Source organism: Mustela erminea, chromosome 17, assembly GCF_009829155.1.
Source record: "Mustela erminea isolate mMusErm1 chromosome 17, mMusErm1.Pri, whole genome shotgun sequence".
NCBI lineage: Eukaryota > Metazoa > Chordata > Mammalia > Carnivora > Mustelidae > Mustela > Mustela erminea.
This window is the reverse complement of record NC_045630.1, coordinates 53,459,813-53,480,223: the sequence shown is the minus strand read 5'-3', so window position 1 is coordinate 53,480,223 and position 20,411 is coordinate 53,459,813. Positions and strand designations below refer to the sequence as shown.

At 33.0% G+C, this 20,411-nt stretch overlaps 1 protein-coding gene across 1 annotated transcript; it reads left to right on the top strand.

Annotated features, from left to right (window-relative positions):
- The first annotated feature begins 691 nt into the window (after window positions 1-691).
- LOC116575942 (tubulin beta chain-like) lies at window positions 692-19,843 on the top strand. Its single transcript, XM_032317562.1, has 3 exons — window positions 692-737; window positions 1,125-1,550; window positions 19,662-19,843. The coding sequence occupies exons 1-3, from the start codon at window positions 692-694 to the stop codon at window positions 19,841-19,843; spliced, it is 654 nt and encodes a 217-aa protein (XP_032173453.1).
- The last annotated feature ends 568 nt before the right edge of the window (window positions 19,844-20,411 follow it).

Genomic DNA, 20,411 nt, shown 5'->3' with positions numbered 1-20,411 from the left:
CTTTTCTGTAGAGATATATCCACTTAAAAATGAACTTGTGCTTAACTCAGTTTGCGGAGCACTTGGGACTCTCTCATGGACATCTTATCTCCTTCCTTGAATTTGGCTTATTTATGTCATCTCTACTTATAGAATGTAACATTATTTAGAACATATTAAAAGGAACAATTTTAATGTTAAAATATTGAAAAAATATAGTAATTAGAAGATGCTGAGATAGAAGAATTATGTGCAAAGAAATAATGAGTTTCAGAAAGAATATTCAAAAACACCTTAATACATTTCTAAATCTAAATCAATATTAGTGCAATATTAATATAATGCCATATTAATGATAACAAAATCATGACTTTTATATTTTTTTGGAGGTTGTACCTTGTAGGCTAAGACAGAAATGTGAAAAAACAAGATAAATTTTATTAATATATAATGCTTTCTTATATATACAAAATTCAGATTCTAAAAAAATATTATAGCTCACAAGATACTTTTGATGTTGGATTTGTTTAAATACTTTTAAAAATCTTTATTTTTATCTGTATTAGAAATAAACTTTTGGAAATGATAAATTTGGAATTTTACAAATTATAATACCAACAAAATTGGAATAAAATATATCACAACCAGTTTATAATAAGGTAAACAGAAACCATGAGAAACTGTTTGAAAGTGTAATGTTATAAAAAGAGCCATGTTCAGGAACCACATGCCAATGACAAAAGTAGATGAACAGATGCTTGTGAGAATGAACAAAGGTAGAAACTTGACTTAAATTGGAGTCAGGAAGCCAGGAAGGGAGAGCTCTCACACAAGTACCTCTCCTCTTGACTTACATGACCAGCAGAGGAAGGAAGATTTCCATGTGCCTCAATAATAATAAACTGCCCACCACTTGCTGCTGGTGAGAAACTTGAACTCTCATTCTCTTCCAAAGAATTTACACTCAAAGTTGCCCTCAGTTTCCTCCCAAAACTTAACAAAAGTTCTCGCCTCCCTTTTGTTTCTTTGGAACTGACTTTGGTTCGCTATAGTTTACTTGTTCTGAATTTCAATTCCCCCACTATTCTCAAATAAACTCACCTTTGTTTAATTATTACCATTGGTTTTATTTCAACTTGGTATGTTTAACGTCCAAAACAAGAATAGCAGCTGCTTTGTCAAGAGGATCCCCAACAAGGTGAAAACAACTCTCTGTGACATCCTACCTTGGGGGCTAAAAATGTCCACCACTTTCACCTACAATGACAGGACCATCAGGGAGCTGTTCAAGCCCAGCTTGAAGCAGTTTCCAGCCTTGTTCAGTTATCAGACCTCCCTGCACTGGTACACACGTAAAGGCCTGGATGAGATGGAGCTCACCGGGACCAAGAGCACCATGAATGACCTGGTATCTGAGTACCAACAGTACCAGGACACCACAGCCAAAGAGGACAGTGAGTTTGAGGAGATGGTTGTGGAGGTGGTCTTCAGCTGTCTGGTACCTGGCACGACATGGGAGCCATGTGAACTCTATTCCATCACAACCTGTTCTCCAACATCCATGTCTCACTGTGCGTACATTTGCTCCTGTCTTGACATCACATGCTTACCGCCACCACTAAAGCATTTTCATGGTGGAAAAGAAATATTTTTAAATTTTAAATTAGACTCTTTTATGTAATTTTTTACATTGTTTTTAAATGATCGTGAAATACAGAATGGAATCAGATAACCTAAGTTATGTGCATTGATAATCTCAGACTGATAAAGAGTTGAGAGGGAAAAAGAGTTAAGTTAGTCTTTCCAAACATAGCTTTTTTCTTTTTTTCACTATTCACTATGATTTTTTTTTTTTTTTAGTGGCAATATAATGCCCCCAAATTTAGAAGAAATATAGCAAGGAGAAATTATACCAATTTCATATTGTGACTCTGTATGAGTGTCTCAGGATCTAAATATTTTCTTTGACCTCTTTATTTCAGGTACTTCACAGAAATGATCATCCGCCCCTCTCTACACCAAAGCATGAAAGCAGATTGCCTTAAATAGAAAGGTTGATTGCTTCCTGGAGCCGTTCCTCCCTAGGAGACATGTCCTTTGAAAATGCTCTGCATTAGAAAATATATTTCATCACATAGCATTCAGATTCATTTTAAAATGAGTAAACAGGAAAACAGTTTCATGAAGGAAAGAGAATTTGTTGAAATTGTTATCCCCAAGTCATTTTTATATTCTGATTAAAAGCACAGCAATTTAATATGAAATTCTCTGAAAATATTATATCACTTTTGAAAATAGGGGTAACAGAGTTTAAGGTTTAAGAAATGTCTTTTAGGGAGACAGCATTTATGTTGAATATTGAAATGTTTACACCATTCTGAGCTGTCTAAATACTTCTTCCTAGCGAGCTTGCAACTTATGGTCCATCATTTTAAGTCTTTTTTGCTTTCAGTAACCATTTACTTGCTTTACTGTGACATTATGGATTGAATTTTAACACTCACATTTTTCCTTTTAGCACAATAGCTACTTAGTATCAGACACTAATTTCAGAACTTAAAAGCTATGGGATTTGGACCAATCTATTTAACTTCTTTATATGTAAATTTGAAATAATAATACGTTTCTTAAAAGATAATGGAGATTCAATGAAAACTTTGCATAAAAAACATATATATAGTGTCTTAAGCCCAACTGATGCTTGGTGAATATGAGTTCTGATAATATTTGTTGAAAAAGTGGAGGTTTTCCATGCTTCCCTATAGCTTCCCTATAGTGAGGTCATGCATATTCTTAATGAGAATGGGAAAAATAAATGTCATCAGTGCTTCTGGACCCTGATAGTAATGGGTACCCCTACTTGTGGGGAGAGATGTCTTCAGGGAGGAGATTTATATACTATATACCTATATACTTAGGGCTATATTATATACTATAGTCCTTTAAAGATGATATTGCCAAGTCTAATTCATGCACATTTTTCATGGAAATAGCTTCACTATAATGTGTGTATCTATAAAGATTATTTTGCTTTGTCCATCAGCATATTTATTGAGTTCCCTGCATGTGTCAGTAAACTTTGCCCATGGCCCTCTTACTCAGGAAGGAATATCTTTACCAAAAAATTATCCCTAAATAAATTACTTATTATAGATGATATATCTACACACATCAACTTATCACAGAAAATAAAGGAAATTTACTGGATGTTTAACTGGGTTCATAAACTAGGAAGTTTGAAACAGACATTTAAGTAATTTAAATTAAAGTATATATAAAATTACATTTTCAAATGAATGGTAAAAATGGTCTTGGCTTTATTTTACCTAAAGAGTTTTCTTTTTTAATATGAAAAAGTGATGCATTTATAAAGAATGATGCATTTAACTTATTCTGCAAAGTGTACTTTACATTTGCTTAAGATATGCTACATGTTTCAGGACTTATTCTCGAAAAACTTCGAAAGACAGTTTGAAATATTGCCTTTATTAATGTTCTGTGAGATTTTGAGGGCTTATATAGACACTTAAAAATTGGAGTTGGCTATCCTTAAGGAAGAACAGATGTTTTGACATATGTCCAGATGAGTACTCTGAACTAGAAATTCAAATCTCCTTCTGGAAAACTTTTTGTGCTAACATATGGTAGACAATGAATCTTAAAAACCATTGGCTATGGACTTGACAGCAAAATAGGATTAGTTACGATTTATTTACAGAGATTAACCAAATTGAGCACAGAAATGAATGGAATTGGCTATATTCCTTTGATCTTCACATGATTGGCAAAAATTCCTTCAATCTTTCCAAAAAATTCTTTAAACTCTCTGAAATTTACATGAAATGTAATATTTCTAGACATATTTCATATCTGTCTTTGTTAAATCATGTGGAACACTTTCCATGCCTACAAGATCATTAACAGTCCTAAAAGGAATATAAATTTGTAGTCCCCAAATTGTAGAAAGAAATGCTCAAACTTGAGTCTTTTTATTCTTTTCTCTATTATCATATAAAATGATGGATTCAAAGCAGAACAATATCCATATTTAAATGGCATCAAACAAAATCATATCCTTTCTCTATTGCTGATGATAATTACATATGGAAATATCTCTCCATTTTTGTAGATTTACATTCATATAATTTAAAAGTTTAAAATAAGAAGTGCATACTTTTCAGCTATTATTTTAAACAACCCCAAACATAGAATATTTATGCATTTAAGCAAGATGTACGGCATGGTTTTTATTTTCTTTCTTGGACATGTATCATGTGTACATGATAAAAATAGCAGTCTCTGTGTTTCCTTCTGTTTAAATGCCTTTTTCTTTTCTCCTTCTTTCCTTCCTTTCCTACCCTCCCTCCTTCCTTTCTTTCTTTTTTTCCTTTTTTAATTTTTTTTTAATATGTTGTCTTCTCTTTGGACATTAAATCTGTTTTGTAAAGGTTCAGAAACACAAAATATATTTTCAGCACTCTCTACAAAATTACCTCAGATTTGATTTACAACAATTGCAACAAGGGAAGGTATTTAATAGATTTCTCATATACTTAGAAGTTGAAATTAGGGTTAAAATGTGAGTAATGAGCTCTGTTTAGCTCATGTACTTATCTGAGAAAGGGTACTTCATGATAGTAACTAGTCTGGCAAGAACAATAATGGGCTTACATTATCCAAATTTCCATATGGTCCTAGAATTAATCTTTGGGGGGATACAGTTGAAACCTTAATTCCATTCTTCCCTACGAAGCTTTAAAATATTACATTCTATTTCACGCTTCGAATTAAGGAAATACATATAAAGCTGTTTTAACTACACCCAAGGTCTTCTAAGAGATAACTATAATAAAGAATATTGTACTCATTAATGTTCTGTATATTTTAACCTAGATATTTTGCCCACAGGCATATTTTCTCTAGGCCAGGATTCTCAATTTCTAAAGAGTGCACACTCAGTGTTTCCTAGTGCAGAATATAAAGATTACTTAAAAAGTCGTTTTTATCTAAGACTAATTGTTGCCTTGATCACAACTGCAAGCAAAGATGTGTTTCTTTTTTTATTGCACAATTGATCAATACGCCTAATCCACATAAGGTGGCGAGGCATATTTTTCTGAATAAATATGCTGAGGTGGTTCTCAAATCTCTGTTGTCCCCTTGAGAATCACTTTTCTAGATACATCCTATTAATCTTCAATATCGTTTTTGGGCTTTTCAGCTGGTTATTGCCTATGACTAATCTTTGGCCAAGCAGTAAAAATAAGAATGTGTTTACATTATTCACCTAAATTATAAATTTGCCTTTTCAGGTATTTCAGGTAGTTTAGAGTTTCATAGGATTTATATATACCTGCTAAATATGAATTTTCAAACTCCTTAAAATTTGTGTGGGATAGTGAAAACAATGTTTAAGAAACACATCTGGACTGGAATGTGAAATCTACCTCTTTGTTTCTGTATTCTTAAGTGACTTGAATAACCTCTCTGAACTGTTTCCTTATCCATAAAAAGGAAATAGCATCATACACTCTTCAATATTCAGAAGATACCGTTTTGTGTTCTGTTTCTGTTTCAAAGTCAGTATCTCCTTAGAAATTGAAACATTAACCCTCTGACACTCTTGGTCTGAAAAAAAGTCCCTGGCAACCTGAACTAAGATCCGTTCACATTGTCTTTTAATTATATACCTTGGGATTACACAAATAATTTAGGGGCAATGTTAATGAGTTTTCACACAAGATAAATTAAGCAAAAGGCAAGGTATCCAAGCCAGACAAGTTGATGATCTGTAAAGCTGCTTTAAGGATCTGAGTGAAAGGTACTTGAATCAATATGACACCAAATAGAAATATGGATTTGCCCAATAAATGAAGATCTCTGGAAATAGTAAAAAAGAAAATAAATATGTGGGTTTTTTTTCTTATGTAGGCTTGCTTTAAGAGGAATTTGACTCTTTAAAGACAAAATAGTAAAAATAAATTTAATAAATTTAATAAATAAATAAATTATATAAATAAAATATAGAATTGAAAGAACAGAGGAATAGAAAGGAGCACTTGATTTATTGTATTAAAAAGGAATTTCTTTGTGTGTTAAAAAGTAATTTAACACTATTTTTTAAAACTATAAATAATCAAACAACAGTGATGCAAAGAAAGCTGGAGTCGCTATATTAACATAAGAAAACATAAAATTCAGAACAAGAAATATAGTCAGAAATAAAGTAATCAGTTAAGAGAAAAGATTAAAAAATTAAGAGAAATGCTCAATTAGAATTGGACATGTTAATATTCTTCTCTGTGAAATAACATACAGTAAACGGAAGACCTGATAAATAGAAGCTGACCTAATTGACACTTTTAAATGCACCCAAGAAGCAAAAACAAGATATACACTAAAAAACAAACAAACAAACAAACAAACAAAAAACCCCACTTTTGGAATATTTACCAAAATAGAACATTCTCTGGGCCATCAAATAAACATCAGTAAATTTGAAAGAATTTGTAGTCAAAATATTTTTCTGACCACAATGGAAACTTCATTTGGAAATCAACAATAGAAAGATATCTGGAAAATGCCAACTATTTGGAAATTAAACAATTATTTTTAAATAACTTATGAGTTCAACGGAGATTCATAAGGGAAATTAGAAAATATTTTGAATTGAATAAAAATGAAAAACTTACCATATTGCAATGTGGAATATAGGTAATGCAGTACTTGAAGGGATTTTATAACATTAAATACTTGTATTGAAGTATGGTCTCAAATCAATTATCATTCATGTTAAGCAATGATTAAAAAAGAGAGAAAATTAAATCCAAACAAGTAAAAGAGAGGATATAACTAAAATGAAAAAAAAAAGATGAAATAGAAAGAAATTATAGTAAATAATCAGGTAAAAGAAGAACTAAAAAGCATTGGAATAGTAAATATGTCAAAAAATACAGAATACATTTATGCATAAATTTCTTCTCTTAATTTTACTAAAAGACATAAGATTATATAAAGCAATAATTATAGTACTGTTTTTGGCTTTATAACATATATAAATGTGATTTTTAAATTCAATTTATTTAAACTAAAAAAAAAAAAAAAGGAAGAAAGAAAGAAAGCTGTTCACCCATCTTTACCACACTCCACACCTCCCCCTGATGACCACCAATAGGTTTTCTACATCTATGAGCTTGTATATGCATATATTATTATCTATATTGAAAGTATATTATACATGTGTTTAGATTCTAGATATATGGGACATTATAAGGTATGTCTTTCTCTGTCTTATTTCACTCACTATAGTACTATGCAAGAGAATGAAAGAGGAAAATAGATATGGAACAATAGCAGAGCAAAGTTGCAATATTACATTAGAATTAAGTCAGTAATAATGTGAAGTAGATCATAACATCCAAGATACATGTTGTAAGTCCTAGAAGGAATATAAGATCAACAGAAGAATTAAAACAATATACTAGAAAATATTTGTGGGACATCTTAACCCATCAGTGGGTTAAGCCTCTGCTTTCAGCCTACGTCATGGTCTCAGGGTCCTGGGATCCGGATCAAACCCCGCATCCGGCTTTTTGCTCAGCAGGAAGCCTGCTTCTCCCTCTCTCTCTGCCTGCCTACTTGAGATCTCTCTCTCTCTCTGTCAAATAAATAAATACAATCTTTAAAAAAATTTTTGTTTTACCTGAAAGGAGTTGGTAATGGAAAAATGAAGGAGCAACAAAGATAAGAGTCTTATCAAAAATAAATGGCAAATATATATATATATATATATATATATATATATATATATATATAATAGTTGTAAACCCAATGGTATGAGCAATTAAGTCAAATATAAGTGAACTAATCACTATAATTAACTTCAGAAATTGTAACTTTGGATTAAAGAGCAAGACTCAAGTATATTCAGTAGAAAGAGAGACATTTTTATTTTTAAAGGTATAAATTAAGGTTTATCCATATATCAATATTTTCTTTCTCAATATGTTAAATCTACTTAATCTTCTCAGTTTTGACAGATAATTTTTAAGTGATAACACATTTCATGAGGTCTTTGCATATAAAATCTAGGTTACTAGGGAATTATAAAAAATAAAAGTCTACCGGGGCGCCTGGGTGGCTCAGCGGGTTAAGCCTCTACCTTCAGCTCGGGTCATGATCCCAGGATCTTGGGATCGAGCCCCACATCAGGCTCTCTGCTCAGCAGGGAGTCTGCTTCCCCCCTGCTCTGCTTGCCTCTCTGCCTATTTGTGATCTCTGTCTGTTAAATAAATAAACAAAATCTTAAAAAAAAAAAATAAAAGCCTACCAAATAATAGACTGTACAACATCAAGAGGGACCTTAATGTAAACTATGGATTTTTAATGATTATCGTGTGTCATCATAGGTTCATCAGTTGTAATAAATGTACCCCTGATGTGGAATGTTGGTAATGAGGGAGGTTGTACATGTGTGGAGACAGGGGGTATATAGGAATTATTTGTATTTTCTCCTTAATTTTGCCATGAACTTAAAACTGCTCTTAAAAGTAAAATATATATATTATTTTATGCACATAAGTACATATGGATGGCACATAAAATAACATAATGTAAAATAAGGTACATGCACATATTTTATATGTATACACAAATATTTTTTTAAAAGATTTTATTTATTTATTTGACAGAGACACAGTGAGAGAGGGAACACAAGCAAGGGGAGTGGGAGAGGGAGAAGCAGGCTTCCCGCTGAACAAGGAGCGTGATGTGAGGCTCCATCCCATGACCCTGGGATCATGACCTGAGTCGAAGGCAGCTGCTTAATGGCTGAGACACCCAGGTGACCCACAAACAAATTTTTTTGTATAAAAAAGAAAGTTCTCTAGTGTGAGGGTAAGCCTTCCTAGGATAAAAGCAAGAGCTGGACATTAGCAACAGCTATAATTAAGAAACATTTTGCTTTCAGACTTCTGTTGTTTGTGTAAACATATAGATTCTAGATGTTTCGAAGATAGCCATGAACTGACGATATTAATGAAGCATAAGAATAAAAATGTCTGATGATGCAAGAGCCAGAGTCATTTTAACGCAGATTTCTGTGACTGATAATCCTGAAGACTGGTGGCAATATTCGTTACAATCATTTATGTAAAACAGTAACAAAGTAAAACAAGGTGGCTTAAAAAAATATATTGTTAACAGAGTTGTGTGCCTAAAAGTTTACATATGGATGAAACAGGATTGTTTGAAGAAAGTGACTGTTAGAAACTCATTTTTAAAAAGAAAATAGCCTAACTAGGATTGCAGTCTATGTAAATTAGGTTTATGGGTTTAACTTGGGGTAAATGGGAGATTGCAAGTTGGAAGCACAGCTTGCTTATTACACACAAAAAGCACATGTCTAAATGCCTTTTTATTTGTTTTTGCTTCATACAAGATTCAAGTTGTGCAAGAGTATCTGAAATGGAACAATTGTGAAATACAAGATTTATCTCTGAGTAGTTATTTCTTAGGAGAGGAATATGAAATAATTTAGGAATGAAACACAGTGACATATGTATCTCTTTTAATAATGCAATTCTGTCTCTTCAAGATGTTACGCAACATGTTTACCTGTTAGCAAATATGGCAACCATTTGAGGCAGGAAAACAAAAAGTTACTATATTGATAATTCTTAAATGGAATTGGAATTTCTTAAATCATAAAGCATCAGTTTCAGCCAAAATGGCAGGATGATGTTGGTGTATTAATACCTGACATTAAGTGGCCTAAAGCACTGAGAAATTTCCTTTTACATGAAAATAAGTCTATCATGAGTTTTTACAGCATTAATTGTTTTATAAAACTACAGACTCATATAACTTTATGGTTAAAGATGCTTCCCTAATTTCTCAGTTAAAGACACCAAGGCCCACATAATTTAAGGTCAGACAAAATCTCAAAGTCAAACAGCAAGTAGGGAGAACTGAAACACATATATCCTGACCTCTTCTAGGGCTGGGGGAGGAGAAATTCGTCCTTTCTCCCACAACAGTAAAATAGGTTTCTTCCTGTTGGGAATGTAAGGTATGTCCCTTCTTGTTGGAGTCTGCAATTGTTCTAAGAGGCTGGGCACAAGAACATGCCCTCTGTTTTCAGTAAGGTTTCCTTTCTTCAGTGTCACAATTGATACACAGTTTCTTTTTTTTTTTTTAGGTAGAATGTTCTAATCATTTATTTATTTATTTATAAATGAAACAAGATGGGACTGGGAGGGAGACAAACCATAAGTGACTCTTTTTTTTTTTTTTTTTTCCCAGCATAACAGTATTCATTATTTTTGCACCACACCCCGTGCTCCATGCAATCCGTGTCCTCTATAATACCCACCACCTGGTACCCCAACCTCCCACCCTGTGCAAGGATGACACGCAAATTCATGATACACAGTTTCTAATAAGAAAACCCACCAAAAAGAGGAAGAAAAAGATAATGAAAGAAAATACTTGCCATTCACTTACATTAATAAAAGCATTTCTTTCCAATCACCTGATGTTTGAAATTAATTATTTAAAAAATAGAAGCTGTGAGTAATAAACTTTTTTTTCCCCCCCAAATTCCCCAACAATTGTTGCTGAGGTGTATCTTGCAATCAAAATAAGAACTGCAAGGGTCTGTCCAACTACGACACTGGCTCCAAATGTGCAAATGTCTGTAGGAGTTGACTTAGGGCCCAGGTGAGTGCCCCCAGGCATCACAAGCAAGTAGCATCACTATTTTTTTTTTAATTTATTTTCACCATAACAGTATTCATTATTTTTGCACCACACCCAGTGCTCCATGCATCTGTGCCCTCTATAATACCCATGACCTGGTACCCCAACCTCCCACCCCCAGCCCCTTCAAAACCCTCAGATTGTTTTTCAGAGTCCATAGTCTCTCATGGTTCACGGTCGCCAAACTGTGGAAAGAACCAAGATGCCCTTCAACGGACGAATGGATAAGGAAGATGTGGTCCATATACACTATGGAGTATTATGCCTCCATCAGAAAGGACAAATACCCAACTTTTGTAGCAACATGGAAGAGTAAGATGAGTAACAGCAATGTCACAAAAAATGGGAAGACAGAATTTAAATAATCTATTATAAGATACCTGCACCACACCTTAAGGTTAAATTAGACTATGTTACTCTATATGTTTTTTTTCCCCCTACTGTTGTATCTATTGGATAATGTTTTATTTTCCAGAAGTGTGAGTGTTTGTGTGTGTGTGTTTCTAAATGGTTAAAGCTATTGGCTTAGGTATTAATCTTGCTTTTCTCTTCTTCAGGATCTCCTGGAAGATTCCATTCCCTATTACATGGAAAGCACATTTTTAAAAGATTCTGTATGTTTGACAATATATGTTTTGAAACATTATTATAATTAAAATGAAAACAGAAAAAAAACAGAAAAATAAACAATATGTAAAGATAGGAAAGAAAGTTAATCTTATTAAATGTCCAATTAAAATGAGAAGTCAGAGAAAGGAAGTAAAATAAACAAGAAACAATCACAAATAGACAATATTAATAAAATGGTGAATTTTAATTTAGACATATCAATAACTTCAGTTTAAATGTGAATGTTCTAAACAAGTTAAAGTCAGAGATTACAGATTGGATTATAAAAATCACAGGAACCAACTAAAGGTTTGTTAGAAGACAGACACTTGAAGGGGCACCTGGATGGCTCAGTGGGTTAAGCCTCTGCCTTCGGTTCACGTCATGATCTCAGGGTCGTGGAATCAAGCCCCGCATCAGGCTCTCTGCTCGGTGGGGAACCTGTTTCTACTCTCTCTCTCTGCCTGCATTTCTGCCTACTTGTGATCTTGCTCTGTCAAATAAATAAATAAATAAATAAAATCAACGAAGAAAGAAAAGAAGACAGACACTTGAAATATAGACTCAAGTTAATATGTGCAGAATAGAGAAAGATATACAAGGTAAGCACTGTTCAAAGAGAAACATATACTTTTATTGACTTCAGAAAAAGGAGGTTAATATAATAGAAGAATATCAGAAATAAACAGGAATATTATTTAATGGTAAAGAGGTAAATTTTCCAAGAAGATATAATGTTCTTAAAGCTGTATGTGCCCAATTTTTGTTTTTTGTCTGTGTCCAAACACATGAGGCAAAAACTGTCAGAACCGGAGAGAGAAATAGGCAAATGTTAAAGACATCAATGTCACCTCTCAGTAACTGATACATTAAGGGGGCAGAATATATCTATATCAGTAAAGATATAGATGATCTGAATAGTACTATCAATAAACTTGAACTACTTGCTACTTACAAAACACTCCATCCAGTAGCAGAATACATATTATTCTTAAGTAAACATGTATCATACCAAGATAGACCACAATCTGAGCCATAAAACAAACCTTAGCAAATTAAAAAAAAAAATTATGCAAAGTATGTCTGTAGACCATGGAACAATTAAACTAAAAATCAGTAACATAATATGGTGGGGCATTCTCATGTCATTGGAAATTGAACAATATACTTCTAAAAATTCCGTGGGTCAAAGAGGACATATCAAAGGAATTTTTTTAAATCCTATGATCCAGCAATTGCACTCCCTGATACCCATGCAAAGGCATTGAAAACTTATGTCTCCAAAACCCCTGTGCATGGATAGTTGCAGCAGTTTTATTCATAATTTCTAAAACTTAGAGGCAACCAAGATGTCCTTTTGTAGGTACATAGGTAAATACACTGTGTTATATCCAGATAATGGAATACTATTCAGTACTAGAAAGAAATTACCTCTTAAGTCATGGAAAGAAATAGAGGAATCTTTTTTTTTTTTTTTTTTTTTTTTTTAATTTCCAGCATAACAGTATTCATTATTTTTGCACCACACCCCATGCTCCATGCAATAAGTCAAGCAGAGAGAGTCAATTATCATATGGTTTCACTTATTTGTGGAGCATAACAAATAGCATGGAGGACATGGGGACTTAGAGTGAAGAAATAGAGGAATCTTAAATGCATATTACTAAGAGAAATAGGTCAATCTGAAAGGCTATATACTGTATGGCTCCAACTACACGACATTTTGGAAAAGGTAAAACTGTAAAGACAGTAAAACAATTTGTGGTTATGGAGGAGGAGGGATGACTAGGAGGACACACAGGACTTTTAGGGCAGTGAAAATATTCCGCATGATATCATAGTGATAGATACATGTCATTCCACATTTGTCAAACAGTGAGGAACAAAGGGAACATCTTTGGTCAATTTGTAGCTTCTCTTTTCAAGCTCTGGACAGTGGTTTTTGCAGATGAAAGGTTTCGAATTCCTCATCTTAAATATGATTGAGTTTAATGTCTTGTTTCCAAAGTACAGAGTATGGAAATGAGAAGAGAGGTAAAAAGTATATCTAATTTGGGGTACCTCGGTGATGCAGTCAGTTGGACATCCACTTTTGATTTCAGCTCAAGTTGTGATCTGAGTCGTGATCTCAGGGTCATGAGATGGAGCACTGAATAGAAACCTGGTTTGGGTTCTGAGCTCAGTGCACAATCTGCTTGAGACTCTCTCTTCTCCCTCTGCCCCTTCTGCTCATGCGCTCTCTCTCTAACTTCTTTAAAAAAGTACAGAGAACTTTAGAATGAATAACCATTGCAAACACTATCTCAACCAGATGATAGAGTTTAATACCAATGGAGTTAAGTCATATCCAATATCATGTACCTTTGATATGATGTAATGAGGATAGCACTTCACCTTTGTGATAGTCTACCTCCCCCAGATTATAGTCTTTGTCTAATCGTGAGGGAAAAAAATAAAGCAAACCCAAGATGAGAGACATTCTATAAAATATCTAACCAGTATATCTTAAAACCATCAAAGTAATCAAAAACAAAGAAAATCTAGGAAGCTGTCACAAACTAGAAGAGGTTAATCAGATATGAAATTGGTGAATCAATATATTAAGTTAATAAATGATTTAAAGGATCCTGGAAAAGAGAAAGAACATTAAAAAAATCTAGTGCAATAGAAATAAATTGTGTTGTTACTTAATAATAAATAGTAATAATAATAAATAGGATAATGAATATAAAAGTGTAATATATCACATATGCATATATGTGATATATGCATATTTCAGATACAGAAGATAAAAGTAGTAAATCACTGTCACTTGTTTCAACATAACACTTATTGAGAATATAAATTGAATGGAATATATAACCCAATATACATCATATATTTTAAAGAATAATATAACCCAATATATATCATATATTTTAAAGTGTGATATAATTTATATAAATTTCAAAACATAAAATTTACTTAACAGAGATAGATGATAGTTGGATAGATCGATTAATGCAAAAGCAACTTGCAGAACAATGAGTTTAGGGAAACTTAGTCTTTTTCAACTTTATTAAAATACAAGTGACAAATATAATAAAAATACGTATTTAAAGGATACAATGTGAAGATTTGAGGTAGAGTGAAAAGATTTCCACCATTGAGTAAATGAGCACATCATTATTTCCTTACTTCCTCTTTTTTTTTTTTTTTGTGAAAACTTTTAACATTTCTTCTTCTTTTTTTTTTTTTTTTTTAAGATTTTATTTATTTATTTGACAGAGAGAGATCACAAGTAGGCAGAGAGGCAGGCAGAGAGAGAGAGGAGGAAGCAGGCTCCCTGCTGAGCAGAGAGCCTGATGCGGGACTCGATCCCAGGACCCTGAGATCATGACCTGAGCCGAAGGCAGTGGCTCAACCCACTGAGCCACCCAGGCGCCCCTTAACATTTCTTCTAAAAGCAAATTTCAATCATATGGATGTCAACCTAATGTGTCATCTTTTTCCATGTGAAGATTGGGTGTCATCCACATGCCCCTCACTTTCCTTATATGTGACCTGCCTAACTCTTTTTCATTTGTTTTGTAGCTCGGATGCATCTTCCTTCAGAAAACAAATCTTGATATCCAGGTTAAATGTCCATACATTTAATTCATGTAGCATCCAGCACTTTCATTATGATACTGCTGATTATGCTATAAAGATACTGTTGGTAAAATTATCTACACTGATCCTCACTAAAATGTAATCACAATGGGTGGAGAGACTGAGTTTGTATGTTCAGAATTTAGCAAATTCCCCATATAAAGGCTTCAACAGTGTACAGATTAAGGATTAATATCAAGATTGATTTGTTCTTCTAACAAAATATTAAGAAGGTATTAAGAAGAAAACATTAAAATTTTTAATAAGTAGAAAAGAAATTTCTACAGATGATGTAGTTGTAATGTTTTGAAGTACAGCTAGAATTTTTTTAAAAAAGAGCAATAAGATCTGGAAGACACTCATTGTGGAAAAAATGACATCAGTAAAAGCAGAGGTGAAGTATTTGGGAAATAGAATTTTCTCTATTGTTTTCTAAATTACTTCTACATGATGGAAAATAAGTGATGGAATTGAGCCAGATACAAGACTTCATATAACATAAAAATATAATTTTATACCTCTTTTTCTAAAAATGTAGAAGGTTGCTCTCGTGTAATAACCTGTTTTCACTTCTTTAATTTTCTGTGAAGGAAGTAATGTTCAAAATGGAGGGGATTTCTCTAGCTACATAGTCTGTTAATTAAAGATGATTAACCATGAAGACTGCATTCATTTGGTCTTTGTCCATGGATATCATAAAGCACTGTTTTTTAAAATTGGTATATTATATACACTTATAAATTATGTTTCCACAAAAACACATCAACAGCATTTATATTAATAATGTTTCTTCTGGAGGACAGTGGTTTGCTGTTACACTACATTACTTTATCAGGATTCTTCATGTTCCATTTTCCCCTAAGGGCAACACAAAATCAAATAGCAAATATTTGGTAAAACAACAACAACAACAACAACAACAAACTGTGTTAAAAATAAATGTCAAAATATCTACATCTATTGCGCATTGTTTTGATTTTTGTAATGATTTCATGGTTTAATATAAATGTCACATTATCAATTATACATGTTAAGTATGTGTATTTTATTATATGCTAATTGTTAATCAGTGACACTTTGAAAAAAGACTATATATATTTCACTCACTAAAATTTTAGTCAAATCAAATAATAGCAAATCCTAATTTTTGTCATTATTGAAATTCTCCATTTAAGATATGCTTTATTACTTATGACTGTGGTATTTTAAAGTAATCAATCCAACCAGCTACATACTTAGTTAAGCCAACCATCATACTACACCTTTTATGTGCATATAATTTTATTACATTTCAAATAAATTTATTTTTCTTAACTACTTATCTTTTGCTCCTTCATTGGGATCTGTTCTTTACATATCTGTGATCATTTAGCGCTTATCATTCATAATTATTCCACTTCCATTTGGTTCATTTTTCTCCTCCTAGGGTCTCTTCCAGTGTTTCAATGTCCTTTGATGCTTTCTGTAGATACAGTGGCTTCTGAAATAATGTTGCCTGACTAATTAGAGCACCAGGTGTTTGGCTAAATAGCCAAGATAAGTTCCATTCTCCATACTTTGTTTACTGCCTCCATGCCTGGTCAAATACAGACTTTTAATTTCCTGGACTTGAAGAGTCAGCCAGCTACCCTTTAAACTGAAAAGATGCCAAGATCTAAAAATGCTAATACTATGGGTTCAATGACAGTGAGTGGTGCTAGAGATAGCAGAATAAACTGTCTTGGGAGGCCAAAAGGCAAGCATATCATTAATTACTTATAATCTGGACCTATGCTTGGTTATATTTACATTGCCACCAGATTATGAATCCCTACAGATTCCATTCTATGATTTATTCTGTTTTTAATCATGACAAATATGACCCATGTACAAATTGGAATTGATTATATGAGTCAGAATATTTTTTTTCAAAGTCTAGTCCACCTTTGAAAGCCCAGCCCCATTTTTCATTTCTGGCATATAACATTGATAAATACCAATTACTATGCTAGGCAGTGGTAGCAGAAAGTCGTACAAAATGTGTGCCTGGCTAGAAAAATTTCACAGTGCTTTGTAGGGTACAGATTAACAAGTGCAATCCAGTGTTTTATTTGTCAATTAGTATGAATGTATAGTTGGTAGACTTATTAAACAGGATACTTAATAGCATCAGTGTTTAATATGAGTATGTATAATAAAAATTATGTAAAATACTTTCATTTTACATAAAAGCCTTAAGATTGAAATAACTCAGTATCCACCAACTATAAAATTAATATTGTCATATATATATGTATATATATATATATATATAAGTGAATATGTTACAAGGAGAACACATGAACTATACTACATACAATATGATTGAATCTTACAAATATAATATTGATAAAAAGCCAGACTCAAAGAATATTAATCATATTATTCAAATTATATGAAAATTATAAGTAGAAAACATTCAGTTTAAAGTCAGAATATTTTTTAAATTTTGTTTAAATTTTACTTAGTTAACATACAGTGCAATATTTGTTTCTGGAGTAGAATTCAGTGATTCATCACTTACATCCAACCCCCAGCGCTCATCACAAAAACTGCCTCCTTCACCCATCCGTTTCATCCCCCAACCCCTTTCCTCCATCAACTCCTAGTTTGTTCTCTATTGCTAAGAGTCTCGTATGGTTTATTTCCCTGTATGAAATATATATTCATATATTTTCCTTCTTAAATTCCACATGAGTAAGATCATATATTATTTGTCTTTCTCTGCCTTTTTTTACTTAGCCTAATACTTTCTAGTTCCATCCATGTTATTGCAAATGGCAAGGTTTCATTCTTTTTTTATGGCCGAGCAATATTCCATTATATATTATCATATCTTCTTTATCCATTCATCAGCTGATGAACATTTGGGCTCTCTTGATTGTTTGGCTATTACTGATAATTCTGCCTTAAATAATGGGGTGCATGTACTCCTTTGAATCTGTATTTTTGTAACCTCTGGATAAATACCTTGCCATGCAATTGCTGGCTTTTAGAGTAGTTCTATTTTTAACTTTCTGAGGAACTTCCATACTGTTCTCCAGAGTTACTGCATCAATTTGCATTCCCACCAACAGTGCAAGAGGTTTCCCCTTCTCTGCATCCTCACCAACACCTGTTATTTCTTGTGTTGTTAATTTTAGACATTTTAACAGGTATGAGGTGGTATCTCATCATGGTTTTAATTTGTATTTCCCTGATGATGAATGATGTTGAGCATCTTCTCATGTCTACTAGCCATCTAGATGTCTATATGGGAAAAGTGTCCACTCACATCTTCTGCACAATTCTTAACTGGATTATTTGTTGTTTGGGGTGCTGAGTTTGATTAAACTCTTTATAGATTTTGGATACTAACTCTTTATAAGATATGTCATTTGCAAGTATCTTCTCCCATTCTGTGGGCTGCCTTTTAGTTTTGTTGACTATTGCCTTAACTGTGGAATCTTTTTATCTTGATGAAGTCCCAATTGTTTATTTTTGCTTTGTTTCCCTTGCCTTTGGTGATGTGTCTAGTAAGAAGTACCTGTGGCCAAGGTCAAAGAGATTCCTGCCTGTGTTCTTCTCTAGGATTTTGATGGATTCCGGTCTCCTATTAAGGTCCTTTATCCATTTTGAGTCTATTTTTGTGTGTGGTATAAGAATATGGTCCAATTTCATTCTTTCTATGTCGCTGTTCAGTTTACCCAACACCATCTGTTAAAGATAATGTCTTTTTCCCATTGGACAGTCTTTCCTGCTTTGTCAAAGATTAGTTGACCATAGAGTTGTGGGTCCAATTCTGGGTTCTCTATTCTGTTCCATTGCTCTGTGTGTCTATTTTTGTGGCAGTACCAGACTGTCTTGATGAAAGTCATACTAAATTATTCTTGGGGGGTAAATAGGAGAAAGTAATTAAAATGGGAAAGAGCAGTGTTTTCTAGGGTATTGTTAATGGTCTCTGTATTAGTTTTCTATTGTTATATAACAAATTACCACAAGCTTACAATAATGCACATTTATTAGTTAATAGTTTCTTGGATCAGGAGTCTGGCAGTTTAGCTGGATCCTCTACAATGAAAGGGTTGGCCAGGACCCATTGTCCTGGGTGGTGATTAGATTGGTCAGTTCACATTAGAGACAGTCTTTTATTTGAAAACCATTTACTATACTGGCTAGACTCTAGAAAAGTTTTTAGAAATCGTATGAACTATGTAAAATAAGCCGACGTGTTTTAAAAGCAAAGTGTTACTTAGCAGCCTGAAGGAATATTAATTATTGCCAAGATATTAAATTATATATCCATTTTGTTTTCAATGATCATAATTAAAGAAAAAGAGCAGGTGTACTATAACACACTAACTTTTCAGATTAATTTTAAACAAGTAAATGAGTCATGCAGCTAGTTATGCATAGTTGATCTCCACATAAAATTTTCTGTAAAATCTAAGTCTCATTAACCCAGGTATATTAGTTTTCTATTGCTATTTAACAAATTACTTCAAATTTAGCAATTTAAAACAACATTTATTGTCTCACAGGTCTGTAGGGTAGAAGTCCAAAATGGTATGGCTAGTTTATTTACTTAGCCTCTCACAAGGCCAAAGTCAAGGTAGGCTGAGTTCTTTCCTGGAGTATTAAAGGGAAAATCCACTTCCAAATTAATTCATGTTTTTGGCCCATTTCAGTTCCTGTGGTTGTTGGACTAATATCCCTGTTTCTATGCTGGTTGTTGGCCATGGGCTGGTTATTGGCCATGGGCTGGTTGTTGGCCATGGGCTGCTCTCCTCTAGAGGCTGCCTGGTCTTGCATTGGATTTACACTGATAATCCAGGATCATCTCCTTATCATAAAGCTGGATAATTATTAACCTTAATTAAATCTTCAAAGTCTCTTTTGTCATGTAAGCTAACATAGAATAGGCATAAAAATGGGATACAGGTTATGGAAAGGCAAATTCATCTATCACAGAAGTGTATTAGCATTTGAATGGAAAATCTAGATCTTGCAATTAGAACTTTCTTATGTTAATAGACTATTTTATTCTAAAGCCATGATGGCTTATTTTATTTTAGTCTCTACAAGACATAAAAGATAAAGTCGTATTATAGGTGGAATAAATATTATTTTAATGTATTGATGCATTTTCTAGTCATAGAATAGAAAATGTACAACTGTACTTACTTTGTCCTACCAATTAAAACAGATATAAAAGTAGTGAATAGTATCTTTACAGCTCACATTTACACTTTTAGAAATCAGAAAATAACATTTCTTAAACAGAGCAGGTATAAAAATAACTGCTTAGGGGCACCTGGTGGTTCAGTCACTTAAGTGTCTCACTTAGGCTCAGGTCATGATGGCAGGGTCCTAGGATAGAACCCCAAATTGGGCTCCCTGATCAGCAAGGAGCCTGCTTTTTCCTCTTTCTCTGCCAA

Excerpts from the sequence above, each read along its gene's own strand:
- LOC116575942 (XM_032317562.1), top strand. The coding sequence starts at position 692 with ATGTTCAGGAACCACATGCCAATGACAAAAGTAGATGAACAGATGC. Across the intron at positions 738-1,124 it reads AAAAGTAGATGAACAGATGC|TTAACGTCCAAAACAAGAAT; the intron begins TTGTGAGAATGA and ends AACTTGGTATGT. Across the intron at positions 1,551-19,661 it reads TCCAACATCCATGTCTCACT|TTCCTGTGGTTGTTGGACTA; the intron begins GTGCGTACATTT and ends GGCCCATTTCAG.